Here is a 17897-nt window from a genome sequence, read left to right on the forward strand (position 1 = left end):
AGTCAACTTGAAACTTTGCAGTTCCATATGGATTATATTTTCCACATATTTTAGAATACAATGCCCATAATACATATTAGCCTTATTCTAATTCAGTTCCACAGGATCCCATCAGAATATGGGATTTTGATTTGTGCGTTTACTAAGAGGGGACCCGTGACACAAGTGATCTGTCCTCCATCTAGCTTAACCCCAAACATGGCAGAGCTCCAGCTCCTCCTTACCTGGCAAATCATCTTCGTCTTCGCTGAAAACATTTGGATTAAAGACAGGCATGTTAATGTAGTCCATTGAAATCTTCCGCACTTCTGGGAGATATATTGTCATTTGCCTGGGCTGCAGATGCAGCAAACTGGTTTTATATATTACTGGAGAAAGAGTATAACAAGAAATAAAAAAAAAAATTAAAAAGCTGTTACACAAAGAGCATTTAAAGCTAAGAAAGAATCAACTCAAAGCGGATAGAAGGGCTATGACTTTTTATTTACTGTGTACATGTGCATGGGTGAGCCATTATTTGTCAAATCACTGTGTTACACCTTGCACAAATGGGATGAAAGAGATTGTTACTTTCAGCTATTCCTCTTTAAAGGGAAGCAGCATCTGTGTAGTTAAATAATATGTAGAAGTAATGAATTATTTCATCTTTCATTCACATCTATTTTTATGGAAGAAATGTATTTTTTCCATTCTACTTTTGGACCTCAATGCTACAGAATTACACAACTTTAGGGGAAAACTGTAAAGCTCTCAGGAAGGAAATCTGTTGAAGATTAAGATGTACAAAGAAACCCCTCCTGGCTCAGAAAGTCCCTGAAACCCAAAACATTAGAGAGTGGGAGAACATTGGAAGGACATACCACTGTACACTTACTCTACACTTAGATCCTTCCCTACCCGTCACTGACAATGAGAGCATTAGAATGACCTTTGCTCGTTCTACTGCTGATAGCAGACATAGAGCCACAAAAGGTATCTACCCAATTCTGCATCCAGAGCACCATTATGTACTCCTGACCTAACTATATAATGCAACACAGGAAACAGTAAGTTTTCCAAAGAGTTCATTAAACTGCTATACTTGCATTAATATTTGAATTCAGAGCTCAGTTCTGCTGGGTGGTACCCTGTTCTTTACTCTGCCTTCTTCCTTCCAACAGCATTACAGAGGTACAACTGGCCTACTCAGGAAAAGGCTGAATGACTAGACAACTGCTGCTTTTAATGAAGGCTACCAAATTACTGATGTTCCACAGCAGGAGAGCCACATGATAAGGCTATGCACTGACTTGAAGAATCTTGATCATGATGCTGTAAGAGCTTTTTAAACATTACTTTTGGTACAATTAGTAGCTAAATGACTATAAAAATCTGACTTTAGAAAATATTTCTATTACAGTAACTTAAAACCTATGATTTTTATAGTCCTCTTACAAAAACTATTTTTATTCGTGTGGGCTTTGTTCAAATAAACTGTAAAAATAAAGGTCTGGGCTTGAACGTTAATTAATTTTATTTATTATAGGTGAGACTTTTAGCATTTTACTGATCATCTCATTATTGAAGTTATAGATTTTAATCTCTTTCAGTTACAGTGAATTTCATAAAATCTGATTACTACGGTCCACAGAAAATAAGTGCTTTGTTAAAGAAGCCTTTTGATCACTTAAAAAGAATCCCATGGCACAAGTTTGTTGTTTGTTAGAAAGAATTTGACATGCAAAAAAAAAAATTAAAAAAATCAAGAGTTTACTTTTACCTGCACCAAGGTTAGTTGGTAGGAAAGCAGCCAAACCCACAATTTTAAACTTGGTTCCCCAGATATTAGATGTGACCTGAGCAAGGTAGTTGTGCTGCAAAGCAAAAACAAGATCATTTTTACCTGATAAAATCTGTATCAAGCTCTAATAAAAAACTGCAGAGCAACAAAGCTATTGCATGTGATAATGCAACTGCAGTTTTTCTTTGTTTTATTGTATTGAAACAGCCTAATGTGCCTACGTAGCAACTGTTTTACCCAGTCATTACCAAGACTCATTCTGATATCTGAACACCATCAGAAATTATGTACACAGGCTGATTAAAGCAGCTGAAGAACTGAACAACACGATGTCGGCTTGGTGAGAACAGGTCTGTTTTCAGACACTTGCTTTTCACAGCAAGAGCACAGCTGTTCTGTGTTTCAGAAAGTAATACACACTGCCCGTTGCTTCTGTGCTCATGAATCACTTCATAGAACAATAAACAAGATAGAAATTAATTACTCATAACAACAAATATATTTTTTCCTGGAGCTCCTAAAGCAGCTCCCCAAACCACTGCTGCCATGGTGAACATATTACAGGTCTGAGAGGCCAAGAGATTTTATCAAAGACCAGGAGTTACGCTGTCAATACTAGGAGCAGGACTAAGCTTCAGGTCTCCTGCCCTATTCAGAGGACTTTTGGTCCTATCTACTGCTGCTGTGTAACCGATCTAGAAAATTTCATAAAAAGGAAAGTGAAATGAGAGAGCATAAAACCCCCAAATGAAACAAAATAAAATTAAAAGAACACAGGCTGTTATTAATAAAATATGTAACCCAGACAGTTCTAAGGCTTGCTAAGCTTCATTTACCCAGAGGACTTGAACACCACAGAAAGTACAAAGTGCTAATTCTTTGCCTTCCTTCCAATTAAGACTGTTCCATGTTAATTATGAAACAGAGAACATGTGGTCATCTGAAGCAAACATTTCCATATCTCTGCAATCCCTAGCAAAGCAGAAAATTATGGTGGTGTTAAAATAGTCCTGAGAAACCAATGAAGCATTTTCACATACCCTTTCAAACAGCCAACAACATCACCTAGAATAAAACCTCTCACATGGATTTACATGAACAGAAGTTAATGTTCCTGTGATTTATCAAACACTGATATTCCACTGGCACTTTTGAACATTAACACTGAACTGAAAGATGCAACTCTCTAGTTGTTCCATCTAGTTATTGTAAGTAAACCCAAAATTTTTTTGGTGATCACTGGATCTCTCTCACAACTTGCTGCCTCTTGAAGGAGATGCATTTGAACTCAGGTACAGTAACGATGTGCACAATACCTGAGTAATATCTTCTAAAGGAAACTCTCTTCGGGTTAGGCTTGGCGAACCAATAGAGGGTTTCCTTATTGGTAACCTTGGCGATCTCGATATCTCCTGTGCAGCTCGTGACATCTTTGGAGATTTGCGAGCTTCTATATTGATTCTGCAGATAGAGCAATAACTAGAATCATCAACGGGCAAGCAAAATTGAACAAAATTCAAGTCTTTGAAGGTAAAGATGCACTGAAGACAACTGGCATGGTGTCCTCTAAGTGACTAACAAAGACTGTAGAGTCTACAGGATGGAGAATTTTGGGTGAGGCGATACAGAATAACCCCAGGGTCATGGTGTGCCCTCCTGGCTGCCGCAAAGTTTGCTCAAGAAATGAAAACATGAGACCTCAGCTGGCAGATCTCCGTGTTAGTACAGCAAACCAAGGCTCCACAAACTTCATCAGTGCTCTTAGCTAAGCCAAAAGTTATTCCTACCTCCCATCATACAAAGATGGTCACGAATAAGAGGAAAGAAGGATACCTGGGGAAACGGAAGAAGAAATATCCAAGAAATTATTACCTGGGGAGTTTAGGTGATTTGCTAGCTCGGCTGATTTTGGGAGATTTCTTTGCTGCCCAGTCGTCGCTCAGTTCGATGTCACTGGAGTCGGAGCAGTTGCAGCTGTCAATCACAGTGGAAATCAAGCTGTTTCCATAGATTTCATCTATCAAGACAGGCCCCGGAAAATTTAAGTGCTGCTTCAGAAAACTGGTATAAATTACAGCTCTCAGCCATCAGAAACATAAATCCAATCCAAAGGCAGCAGTTGAAATAAAACTATGCAGAGAAAAATTAAACATTCTTCACCTTGCCTGGTATAAACTTCAAATTTCCAATGGTTTGAACTCACGTGAACATCATTCCAAGGGTGAACAGCATTCAATCAACTTCAAAATTGAGACTCAAAAATATTTTCTGCTAATTAGCAATCTATTTTCCATTACAGGAAATTACAGTACACAGGAAGTTCTCTTTTGTAAAACAGAAGGCAGCATGGTGTAATATCAGAGGCATGAGTCCAGACCACGCTAAAGATTTTTTCCCCATCAGAAAAAAATTTCAGATGCCACCATCCATGTTGCATATATAAATTTTTCTTTTTTAACTCTTCAGGATTTAATATTTAAAGTATTTCTAAATCATTTTTATACAGACAAAGAATTTCAATTCTACCTGCTTTTCCATCTGTTTTAGGATCCATGATGACAAACTCTGGCCGCAACTTGCTGATACGACGTCCTTTCAGGATAGGCACGAGCCCTCCAAGGTATTCCAAGTACAAAGTATAACATGGACCACCGACCTCTGGGTCATCCTCTGTCCGCTTCATCGTGCAGTGAAGCCGCTCATTACCAGCTGTTGGGTAGCTGACAAAATCCCTCATATTGTTTGGGTCTGGGATAGGAGGCTTAATTAAATGAAGGAAGGAAAGAGAAAGTTTCCTGGAGGTTATTGGTTGGTTTTTTTTAGCGTGGTGATGTAATCCCAACACAACTAACTGAACTTGAACCCAACTCTAATTTGGCAGGTGAAGATTAGTACAGGTAACTGCGCAAGTTATGCAGGACTCACATGCCAGACAGAGTGGCTGTGCATTATTTAGTTAGGTCAAAAACAGTTGTGTACAGAAAACTAAAACTAGTTACATCAAAAAGAAAGGCTGAATCTGTGGTCAGAGCACTGAATTAGACAACAAACCTGTCTTCAAGTTCTGGCTCGTATCACAAACTTCTTTTTGAACTTGGGTAATGTGGTCATCAAGTCAAGTCTCAGAGTATCTTGTCTTTCCTTGGCCCTCAGAGTGAACCTGTCCACTTGGGTTCCCATTCCTGGTTAGTACTGGTACATGGTATGCCACTATGCTACAATGCTGTCAGCTCTGAAAGAAGTTTGTATGTCTAATATCACTTCCAAGCACATTTCTCATCTTTGCTGAGGTCCTATCTATGTGCAGTGTGGACAAATATGAGCACAAAGCTCAGGGGGGTTACTTGGCCCTGCTGGCAAATGAAATATTTTACATTGCACAAACTGCCCTGATTAGCAGTGCCCAAATGGAACTGTGCTGAATTATTATTTGTAGGCATAATTTGTCCTCATTTAACCTGGGCCAGCCCCACTGATTTCAAATGAGTTGTTCTGTATCTGCATTGTTTTAACAAGGACCTGAAACTGGCTCAAGAGAATGCTGTAACATATACACAGAAAAATCACAAAAATGTATGTTTTAATGTTGAGCATTATCCAGATAATGCTCTGGTTTATAGGCTGTGATACAGATTTTGGAAATCCCAAGATATTACTGAGGGCAAAAACCATCAAACAAAGAGGTTGTGGAGATGGTTCTGCTCATGGTACAGAAGAAGGCATAATATCTGATTCATTTGTCCACAGAACTGTCGGAGAAGTAATGTTAGCAGATCTCACTGCCAGCAGAAATATTTGGGCAAAGCCAGGTCCTAAATATAACTTTCCTGGCAATATAAGCACTCATATGACAGGTAAGGAGGCAAGAGTTTCACCACTGTGAATCCCTCCTATAACCATGACACAGTATTATCATCAGCATGAGCTTCTTCAGAAGTCTTTGTGAGTCACCAGTCTATTTTACCCTTGGAATGTACTTGGAAAGGCCATCTCCATGGAATAATGCAGATCCACATGTATGAGCCTCCTTTTCAGATTTTTAATAGGCACCAAATACACCAGTGGGCTCTTGAAGAGGACAGGAGAGACCCTTAATCAAGCTTTTAAAATAAGAATTATGGTAATATCTTATAATTTAGCCCTTGTCACTTAGGAGCACCATGGGGGGGTTAACCCTTCCAAGTAACCCTTTCCTCTTCCTCACACTCCCAGAGAGTTCTTTCCTTTTACCTTGATTGTTGGTATAAAGGCAGTGGTGAGGTACGAGCAGAGCCGAGGGGGCAGGGTCAGTTTGCTGATATCCTTGTCGTCCCGCAGACAGCTGGCGATGGTCTGCTGGCACAGCAGCTGCAGGCTGGACACCCTGTGCTCCACTCTGACAACATACAGGGCAGGTCCAGAAGCCATCAGCAGGCGTGAGTCCCTGTGACCCCAACAGATCGAGATGATGGGACGCTGAATGAGGAGGAAAGGGACACAACTTTAAAAGGCTTTTTAAAAGGTCTTTTCCCAAGACAGCTGCACAGCAAGCAATCGCGTGAATTCAGCACCGATCATATTACCCTAAGTCTTCCAGAAACTTAAAAGTGCATGCTACTGCCCACAAAAAGGGCAATGTGAACATCTGAAATCATCATTAGCAGCAGCTGATATTTATACAGTGCTTTTTACTCTGAAGGCTTAAAGGTCTTCACACAAGGAATCGTCTACCAAGTTCAGGTTTACTCTTTCCTGTGAAGTGCTTCCTTATTTTCATAATCCATGATAATCAACTGTTTAAACAAACATGTTTTTCATCTAAATCACAAACTGTATTTACTGAAAGGTCAGGGTATCTTTGGAATGTCTTTTCTCTTCACAAGATGCATGAAATAAGAAGACAGGGTCAAGGCACCACCAATAATAGCTTTTATACACTCCTCTATTAGCAATATGGTACCCAGATAGCAGGGTTAGATGAGTCTAGAAGTTACTAATCTAGTCTGGGGAATAACCTTTCCCTTCCTTTTTTTGTTACAAATTCAAGATGTTTAAAGGTGAGAAATTGAGAAAATATGTCTTATATGTGAATTATATGAAGCAAAATGCAACTGCACAGCACTGTATCAATGTCTATCATCAAGATAAAGCATTGGATGAAAAACCTTTTCCCTGAAAAAGATCTTCCCTACTATGCCATCTTATCCTAGATTTAAATTTCAAGGAAAATATTGGTTTTAAAGTGGGAGGAATGAATAAGCTTCATTTTAATTACATCTAGGCAACACCACACACACACACTTCCATGAAGGCACAAATCTTCAGGCTGACTGATATGCAAATAGAAAGCAGCAACATGTGAACCTTGTGAATTTCACAGTAATTGCTAAAGGCATTTTGTAGCAGAGAACTTCAAAAGAATTGAGAAATCCTTTGTGTACCATCAATAATTACTATGTGGTTTGTCATAACCATAATCTGTGGGATACAGCCCTAAATTTGATGAGAGATCCTATAAAGTATCCCCTCCTGATTGGTACTTGCACGATTCGCGAGTGTGGCTCAGCCCTCACACTGTCTGACAATGAGGCAGTTCAAGCTGCTTGCAAAATAAACGCAATTGAAAAGGCACTGGCACAGGTTGGGTACCTGCCATCCTGACTACATGACAGCCTGAGAATGGCACTAGTAGAAGTGACCCTGCTTTTCCCCAAGGGCTGAGTTCCAGCATGGGCAGAACCTGATAGTCACCATGGGATCCAAACTGCATCCTTCTGTTCAGCTTGCATCAACTACAGCTTACCTATAAATACAGTGAGGGAACAAACAAGTATGTGACTTGGCACACAAATGTTTATTTATTGGATAGGCTTTAATGCCAGAAGTCTAATATCCCAGCTATCATAATCCAATACAGCACACCCAGACAGCCCTGCCATCACCTCTAGTATTGCAGCTATTATAACCCAATACATCACACCCAGATAGGACATTGCTCATCCAAACAGAATCAAATGAAGCCACTTATTTACTCAGCTTACTGCTGCATGCAGAGCACAGCAGAGATGCAGATAGTACCAATGCAAGAACCTTTGCAATCTTAAACACTGTCTCAATGAAAAGGTTTTTCAGAACCTTTGAAACACTGGGTGGGTGTCGTGGTTTAACCCCAACCAGCAGCCAAGAACCACACAGCCACTCACTCACTCCCCCACCAATGGGATGGGGGAGCGAATCAGAAGGGTAAAAGCTACAAAAACTCATGGGTTGAGATAAAGACAGTTTAATAGAGAAAGCAAAAGCTGCACACACAAGCAAAGCAAAACAAGGAATTAATTCACTGCTTCCCAAAGACAGGATGTGTTCAGCCATCTCCAGGAGAGCAGGGCCCATCACGTGTAATGGTTCCTTGGGAAGACAAATGCCATCACTCCAGATGTCTCTCCTTCCTCCTTCTTATATACTGAGCATGATGTCATATGGTATGGAATATCCCTTAGGTCAGTCTGAGTCACCTGTCCCAGCTGTGTCTCCTCCCAATCTCCCATGCACCCCCAACTTCCTTGCCAGCGTGGCAGCACGGAAAGAGCAAAGGCCTTGACTCTGTGTGAGTTCTGCTCAGCAGTAACAAAAACATCTCTGCATTATCAACTCTGTGTTCTGCACAAAACACAAACATAGCCCCATACTAGCCTCTGTGAAGAAAGTTAACTCTACTTCAGCTCAAAGCAGCACAGTGGGACTTCCAGCAACACAGCACTGTGGAGCTCAGGAAGAGCAGAAAGTCAGAAGTCAAAAGACACTGCCTCCCTGCCTGACTTCACCACAGTTTTCCAACAGGAAACCATAGTTCAGTCACCTCTAAACTTCTGAATGTATGATGCTCTAAAATCCTGTTTATGTACTTTTATGCAAACAATGTGTGAGTGGGTGCATGCTTAAATACACACACAAACACACAACACCTACAAGTGTTGTACTGTTTGTAAATAATGACATTTCTACTCTTCCATTTCTACAATTAGTCTCCCCACTCACCTCATGTATTTTAATCTTAATATTTTCTATCTCATCAAAGAGCACTTGTAGAACACTGGTTTGTCTTTGCTTACTGATTCACTAGTCACACCTTGCCTGACTTTTCTACTTTTCAAACACTCAGTACTCCTCAAGACTAGTATTCATTGACACTTAATTTATGGTGAAGGTCTAAGATTTAAGATGAGGTTCAGGGAAAATTAGCCTGTCATTACAGGCTTGGAGAAATAAAAGATCATCCAAATGCCAGATCTGACCTGACCTTTAAATGTATTGCTCCAATAATATTTTTCAATAACTACACTTCCCACTCTTGCCCTTGATGGACAAGGCACATGAATCAATTACTGCAGCAAGTCAGTTATGAGCTGGCCACAGCTTTCCTTTCAAACTCTACTGAGAAAAAACAATTGAACTCTAACATCCACTGCAGAAGTACTGCTCCTCATAAAACATCCACTTATTTGCACTCTTCTAGCAAAGAAAGGAAGGAAAAAAGTTGTACCCAAATTGAACCTGTTAGAAAATGATTGCTTGCACAGTTGTTTTTTTTTCTGCTAGAAACAAGGAAATGCAGCTACAAATACAATATTAACGAAAAATTCTTATCTCATTTTGTATGTAAAAATCCCATCAAGTTTTGAAGAATCTCAGTACGAACTGTATATACCTGAATGGATTCCAGGGTTTAAATACAAACATGTAGGAATAAAAATAATGGAAAAAACCTTGAACTTGAACACATAGGTAGGATTCGACTCTATGACAATTATGTATTAGAAATAATTGGCTAAAGGACAAACAACATTAGATGTTTTGTCAGGAGAAATACTGACTAAAACCGTATCTCTGCAAGTGGACAACAAGGAGCTCTTTTGCTTGAAAATCAGCTACATCTACTCAAATTGTACCCCCAGCTGGGATGGCAACTCCCCTTAGAAAAGCATGCAGGAATAGATATTCCTGCTCAGAGTTCTGTAAGTCACTCACCTGTTTCTCTTACAGGAGAGTACTTAGTTTGTATACCTTCCATCACTTGTATGCAATTCAGTCATGGAAAACACTGTTCAAGTTGATTCTTGCTGCCTGCCTTGAGCTCAGAAATCCCGAGCCACGGGGCCTGCCTGCTGCTCCAACTAATCCCTTGTTTGCTGGCACTGGGACTCCCACTGGTAATGAAATCAAAATGGTACTCCAGGGCAGAAAGCCCAGGACCTAGCAGGACTTTCCTCAGGAGAAAGAACAGAACTGCAAAATATTATCTAGTGAATGGTGTGTGTAAGGGCATTGCCTGCTTTGCTCTCACTTCAGACTGCTGATGTGGAGATGCACATTTTTCCCTCTGCTTTTCTCAGAGACAAGCTGAAAGATCCAATGGCTGCAGTGCCCACCTGGCTCTTGTGAATTGTGTGTGCACATCTCTGTACTGCCACAGCATTCATGGATGGCTGCTGAAAAGTACTCTAACTCCTTCATCCTTCTGTCCTCATGTTTACAGTGGGGAAAAATAATAACCGGTAAGGACTGATGGTGATAAATGCAATAAAGACTATGATGTGGTCAGAAATTACACTGCTGTGGCCTTATATGATTCTTCATGTAATAAACTCATTTGATTTGCAGATGTGTCTTACATACTCTCTATTTCAGTATTTTTTAAGAAGTCAGTATAATGAGATTCCATTTAAGCAGAATGAATGAGTCTTTGCATAGACAAGTGTGTCCATTTTTCAGTCCTGACCACAATCCATTTCTGCAGCAGTCACAGATGAACTTACAGCCTATATGAAAAATATCAAGGTCCTTATTGATATCCTAAAGCATGTTGCATCAGTTAGTTCTAAACTGTTGCTTTTGTTTCTCTTTCCGTAAGAAAATAAACTCTTCTCGAAGCTTTGTTGTCGTCCAATAACAACTAAATAGGATTGATTTCAGGAGATATAAATGAAAGGCAACATTAATTCAGAAGAAACAAACCTGAACACTCTGTGTGAAATAAATGAAGACAAAGTAAGCAAGATCTGCTCAGCTGGGTAACATGAAAAACAGCCTCTTCACTCAAAGTCTTTTGATCTGAATTTAACCTAAAATGGCACCTTCCTTCTCAGGCCTTAGTAAAATAGCTTTTGCAGAACTACCAGGTTTCTACAGGATCACATAATCTTTAGTCTATTCATTTAGATGCTGAGACATTTCCAGCAGAGGAGCTGCCTGTGAAATGCTGACAGCAGCAGGTTTATAGCAAGTGGGACTTCTTCTCAAAAACACTTCTGGAAACTTCTCCCATAAAGATTTAGTCTTTGCTACACCACCTTGAATTAGTGTTTAAAAATATTACACTGATAAACACAGGTTTTCTGCATTTAATCTTCTTGTCTATACAATATGTGGAGCTTGGTTCACTCTCATCCTTCTTCTTCACTGCACTTGTGGTTTAATCTGTTCTTACACCAGTTACACAGTGATACAAAATCATAAGCTATGTAGATTTACTGTAGAATTAAAGGTGTATAGATGAGATCTGCACTGAAGTTTCTAAATCCACGTTCTTTCTCCCTGGTCCTCGATAGGACATATAAAAAAAAGAAAATCACCAAAAGTGAAGAAGGAACGAAAATATAAACTACAACTTTGAACCATCAGACAGAAAAAAAAATCACAGGTTTGTTAAAGTTGGCAGTTAGATAATTTTGATCCTGTAGGAGACTTTTGTTTAAAGTTCAGGATATGAGAAGATATGAAGCAGCTGTATCCACTAAGAAGTGACAGCAGGTACAGTTAGTTGATACAATAAAGACCTGTCTGCACATTAGATGAGAAATTCTGAAGTGACAGAACTGGGTTGCAGCATTTCCAGTAAACAATTTTAGCAAGACTATAAAACAGTCTTAAATGAATTGATTATTCTCATCCCTGCTTGATGCCAGGGAAATGTTGTGAGGATTTAACAAACAAAACAAAACGTAAGAAATTAACATTCTTCCAATAAAAAAAAATTATGACCAGCAGGGCAGCCTACTGTTATAGTCACATTTTTACATGTTGATAAAGCAGGACCATGAAAAAATGGTCAGCTAAAAGAACAGGGCATATTTTTGGTACATGAGGTTGGTGGTACAAGGACAAGTGTAGTAAGAGATACATTTTACAGAAATCGATAGTATATTTTTGAATAGTCAGCAGTTGACCAACAGCCCTTAAGATATATACCCTTTGTATAAAATAAATAACAAGTATGGACTCTGGAGTCATAGTACACACCCAGTTCTCACAGAACTGCTTCCAGTAAGATTAAAGTCTCGTGTGACATTCTGAAGTTTCTTCTGAAATTTTTTCGTCATTCTTTCAAGGTTCAAACTGGTTTGATTCTGTGTAGCAGAAATTCAACATGTGACAACCCTTATCAATGCTTTTTCTGCTCTTTTCACTATATTCTGCCAATACATTCCTGAAGTATGGCAGGGTGGCAGGCTGAAGCCCAGGGCAGGGAACAGGAGAGACTGCTACACCGTGCTAACTCTAACACTGTGTGTATGAACATTGCTTTCCCCTCAAATCTACTGCTTTCATTTCAATACTTCTAAACAAGTGTGATTTCCCTATCTGGGGTTTTATAGCCAGAAAACTAGGTTTATGAACTATAAATTCCTACACTGAAGGTAAAAGCTTATGAGAGTTAATCAAGTGAGGCAGAGAATGCCAAAACCATACTAAAGCTGGAGAAGAAGGTAGCATATAAAACACCTTGAAGGGTTCCATGACAACAATCATCAAGATGAGTTACCTGCAGTACCCAAATCTATTCTACCTTTGGGGTTTGCAGTGACTTTATCTTAGGTAGCATTCCAACCAAGTCGCATATAAATCCTGTGTCAGTTTTAGACTGAGTTTTGTTATAAACAATAAAATTTCCTGTTTCCTGAATATCCTACTGAAGGCAGAACAGACAAACAGCAGAAGCAAAACCAGTTCAGTATGCTTTACTGATAAAATTTTCAGACATCTGCTTTATCACAGAACTGGGACAGAGGACTACATGGAAAATCAGTTTTGCACCTGTAATCCACTATTTTCTATGTTCACGGTTGTTTTACTTTTTCTGGCCTTTTAAATTGAGAACAACACTCATTTAGAATAAATGTCCTTTTCCAGTCACACATTTGCTTCTTCAGAAGAAAATGTTTTCGCAGAAGAGTTCAAGATGAGGAAATTCTTTTCTTCGATTTTTTTTTTCTTCTAATAACCAGTGATGATTTTTATAAAATCCCATTACAAGGCTGACTGCCATGGCCGAAAAAACTAATCAACTTAGTCTGATTAATTTGTCATAAGGCAAATTACTGGGACCACTGACTCAGTCACCTTTGCATATACATTTTTGGAGCAGAGGTACAGCATAACTAAAGTTACCAGCCATTTCACTGCAACAGCAGTTTCTATCTGGTTCTTATAGTAAACCAAATGCATAACAATGCTCTAGCATACCTGTCACTTAGCTGGTAATACTGCTAGACCAGCACTCAAATACATAGAAGAACAAAGTCCACATGAGCAGATACAGGTGTCCTTCTGAAAGATCCCTCACTTCCTCCTGCAGCTGAGTAAATGTGAATTCAGATGCACCAAATAAAGAGAATAAACACTGACTAAGAAAAGAATAGACTCTAATTTTAGGCAAGTTTATGTGCACAGTTTTTAAATAAACATAAATATATCAGTTTGAGTGCTATTTTCATCCTTGTTTCCAAAGGAAATTAGACTCCATGGTTCTGTTATTAAGTGGTGGTTACCACCCCCTGACCCTCCCCATCCTTCACTTCCAACCTGGTTTATAACTTCTGAAGTTGTCAGCTTTTCATCTGCAGTTGACAATGGGGGAAGAAATCTCTACATAAAAATACTGCAATTCCCACAAAAATTAGAGCTGGAAAGAGCAGAGAGGTTTACATGACCACTTACACTATGAGAAATACTGCAGTAAAAACTTGGCAGTTACCTGTTCTGTATGACCTGTCAGTTGCCCTGTAATTACTCATATAATGGCAGAATAATTAGTCCCCATGTCAGCCACAGTATGTGCTTTCTCCCAGCTGACTAAGTAGAGAAGAAAGGAGAAGAGCTGAAAACATGAAAAGAAGCTGAAACTGTATATAGAGAACTAATGAAGGTATCTAAATGGAGGAGAATTTGAGACTCCCAGGCAGAAAGCAGGAAGAGAAGAGCCCCCACACGCATACCTTAAGGCAACCTGACCCGATCGGTTCCGACGCTCAAACCACAACGTGATTTCATAGCTTGACACCAGAGTGTTACACTGGTTCAACAGCTAATGTGGACATACTGTATTCTGGTACTGAGGTAACAGAACAAGGTTTGCTTTTTACCTGGTCTGGAAATAAGCAACACTGATATAAATATGTTTTCTCCAGAATTGATCCAGAGAGGAAAGGGCTGTGCTACTTTGGTGAAAAGGCTACGTTTAAGACACTAAAGCTGTGTTTATGGGTAAGGCCTTTAGGTACCTATATCAGCGTTAGATGTCACCGTACATATTTAGGTTGGCTTTAGACACCATTATTTTACACATTATACTACCTAAGAATTCTATCTAAATTAGAGTGCTAAAGTTAATAAGCACAGGTTAATGCTAAATATAAGCAAACACAAATGCTGAGCAACTGGTTTACTATGTCATCCTTTTGTTTTCATCCCAGATCAAGGTACTGGAAAAAAAAAGATAATGCATGGTATCATCATTTAACATAATTAAGTTAATATATCTATAGCATTTTCCTTCACTTTTAGATTTCAAAGCTATTACAAAGTTTCACTACAAATAGTCAGAAATCGGAATGAAGTCATCCCTATTCTGAAGAAAATGAAACAGTTACATTCAGCTGGGTCCTGAAATATCAGCAAAGACCTACGAAGCATGTTGTGCTCCTGAGCAACACAGACCATCTATTGACATTTACTTGTCAATTTACACGACTGAGGTTACTGTGAAAGTCTGTATAGGAGGTGGGAACAGAAACAAGACTTTCTGATTCATCCTTTCCCATCTGATGCCATAAAAAGTGAAATACTGCATCAGACCAACTGATTGTAAATTAGAAAATTACAGCAATAACAAAGACAGAATAATCTTGTAGTTATGATACTGGAGTTGAAATATTTTTGTACAGCTCTTGGCTCTGCTGCAATGTTAATCAAGTTACTTAGCTTTTTCTCCTCAGTCACTTACCTACAAAACAACAAAATTTTTTTCTGTATCTGTCTGTTCATGGCCCAATGATTTTGGGAAACAGACTTTCTCATTAAGTCTTTGCACAATACCTAGCACAGTAGGCCTTGGATGTCTACCATAATGCAAACAATAATTATGTACAGTGCTTGTGTTTTAGAACATGTTCAGGACATTTTGCAACTGTTCCCACATTACAGTTCTATACCAATAAGCTAATGTGGGGAAAACATGTCAGCAAAGCATTGAGAACAGACTTTAAAAATACTCCTACCTGTACAGGTGTCTCCAGAGTGTAGATATGTTCCCCACGCACATTGTAGAACTTGACGAGTGCGCTTTTCAACAGGGAACCATTGCTGAGGTCGACCAGCTGGTTTTGCTTCTCCATGCCTGCTACTGCAAGTAGGTCTCCTTGTGTGCACCACTGTACCACCACATCTGAAATCACAAAGATGGTTTGCAATAATCACCGATTAGAGCCAATGGGAACAGCATTGCCAGATGCTGCAAAGTGACTTGAACAGATAAAACATGTTCTCAAAAGTTTCTTATATACTTAGACACCTAAATCCTTTCATTGAAATAGCAGCAAAGATGCCATAGATGAACTCCTGAGAATGTCTCTTTTTATTTTGCAAATTGCAAAAAAAGTGTAAAAATCATTCATTCTTCTCTCTCTGTGGCGAGTCTAGAACGTAATCAGTGGTTGCTCCTAAGTACCAAAGGACAAGAATTTACTAGAGATGTTAAAACTGATGTGGAAGATTCTATGTACAGTTTTGGGGTAAATAAGTGCAATCAAGTTAATACACAAATAAATAATCTCATTAGAGAGCAGCACAGCATATTTGCCTGGAAAGGCCTGTAGTGCAAAAAATCAGAATATCTGGCAATACCTCATGTTTGCACTGCTGTGAATGTAACTTTTAGCATAACTCAAACTAGAGTTATTACTTAGGATAACATGAAACTAAAAAGACTTGGATCTCTGTCCATAAATATATATGGCCTCCATGTCATATGTTTTCTTCTGCCACCATCACACAAAGAGAATCAGGGGTGTGGAATATCTCTCTTATGAGAGCCTGAGGGAGCTGGGCCTGTTTAGACTAGAAAAGGGAAGACTGAGAGGGGATCTCATTAATGTATACAAACATCCCAAAGGCAGGTGCCAGGAGGATGATGCAAGGCTCTTCTTAATGGTGACCAGAGACAGGACAAGTAATAATGGCCATAAACTAAACCAGAAGATGTTCAACCTCAACATAAGGAAGAACTTCTGCTGCTCAAGTAGGTCATGGAGTCTCCCCCTTGGGAGGCATCCAAAACCCACCTGGACATGTTCCTGTGTCACCTCCTCTAGGTGACCCTGCCTTGGCAGAGGGGTTGGACTAGATGATCTCCAGAGGTCCCTTCCAACCCTAACAGTTCTGTGATTCTGACTTGTGAAAATCTCCTCACCTGCTTAGCCAGAATCACACAGGGATTGCTTAGTCTCTCATATCCACCGATATGAATATACATATCAGTTACTACTCTTACAGGCACCTCATGATGCAGAACACCCACCGCTTCATTTGGGGACACTAATTTCAAACCCTTATATCTCTAGCTCTTTGTCACACTTCAAGAGCAGCTCTAAAACAGTATTTTGCATTTCTGCTTGGGCTTCAGAGGCAGATTTGCATGTGCATGGAATACTGAGCTAGTCTTTAAACCTTTTTACTCTTAAACCAGAGGTGAAAGGTAGCTATTTTGTGCTGAGACAAAGTGAAGGTAAAGACAAAACTTTCGTGCTCTGGGATGCTCAATCTGCCAAGAACCTTTTGAAGACATTTGTGGGCGAGAAGCTGTCTTCAAATGAAGAAGCAGGAGAGAAATGAGAGTTGGCAGGAAGGATCTCAAAATTGTTTCAAGTTGTCAGCTTGTCATTTTCAAGGACTTTTATGTGCAATTTAAAATGATTTTGTATTATTTCAACTTTCTGATATTTCTCATGGGAATTATGCTTCTGTATATATCAGAGGCAAGATGCATGTTCCTCAGGATAATTTTTCCACAGATAGGCATTGCATGCCCCTTGTTTTCTCTTAGTTTTCAGTCCTCCAAGTAATCTACAATGGGATTTAATTCATCTTCTCAGAGAGTAAAATGATAGGCAGGTTAGAAATAAATGAGGCAAACCGATCAACTCCACTTTCGGTTACTGTCTTCAGGGAAAACTTTCAGCTGATCCCCATACCAAGAGGAAGAGGAGTGATTACTTTGCCCAGCAGTTTCCTCTCTCTCACACACAAACTCTAGAATTAGGCTGCTGCAAAGGCATCAAAGGGGTGGATGTGGGCTGCAGCATCCTCCCAGGACAGTGTTGCTTTACTGCATGCCTGCACTGCCAACAGGGTCTTCAACGACTACCGAAACTTTACATAAAATAGCTCAACTGATAACTAAATTCTCAGCACAAGCCCAGAGATTAAAAAACAGATAGAGATTTCATCTAGGGTAGTGGTCTATAAGTGAATCAGTGGATCAGTCACCCCTCAAAACTACTTGTCAGCCACTACAGATGTGTCTCAGCAAACCTTGAATAGACAGCACTGTAAGTGTGCAATAGCTCTGCAGGCAGTAGTTGTAGCTACCTAGTACAACTCAGCGATGTGCTGAGAATCGCTGAGTTAAAAAGCATAAAAAAAGAAAGGATACATCTGAACAGTTCAGGACCTCCACTAGAATGGACAAAACTACCAAGAGTGTTCAAGCTGGATGAAAAGAACTTTTATTTGGGCAAATTATCAAAGTATTTCTATATCAATTTAACATAAATATTTCCAGTAAAATGACAGCTCTGCAAAG

At 39.4% G+C, this 17897-nt stretch overlaps 1 protein-coding gene across 1 annotated transcript in view; it reads right to left on the minus strand.

Annotated features, from left to right (window-relative positions):
* Positions 1 to 224: 224 nt before the first annotated feature.
* Positions 225 to 17897, minus strand: part of TULP4 (tubby like protein 4) — a gene marked incomplete at its 3' end in the record, with an annotated part of 63191 nt that continues 45518 nt past the window's right edge. Inside the window, exons 6-12 of the mRNA XM_009081233.1 lie at positions 15316 to 15482; positions 6011 to 6235; positions 4307 to 4541; positions 3653 to 3797; positions 3097 to 3241; positions 1760 to 1853; positions 225 to 368 (exon numbers count right to left, since the gene is read on the minus strand). Coding sequence (XP_009079481.1) covers positions 225 to 368; positions 1760 to 1853; positions 3097 to 3241; positions 3653 to 3797; positions 4307 to 4541; positions 6011 to 6235; positions 15316 to 15482 — 1155 coding nt within the window. The remainder of the gene's footprint in view (positions 369 to 1759; positions 1854 to 3096; positions 3242 to 3652; positions 3798 to 4306; positions 4542 to 6010; positions 6236 to 15315; positions 15483 to 17897) is intronic.

This window comes from Acanthisitta chloris, unplaced genomic scaffold (assembly GCF_000695815.1).
Source record: "Acanthisitta chloris isolate BGI_N310 unplaced genomic scaffold, ASM69581v1 scaffold20168, whole genome shotgun sequence".
NCBI lineage: Eukaryota > Metazoa > Chordata > Aves > Passeriformes > Acanthisittidae > Acanthisitta > Acanthisitta chloris.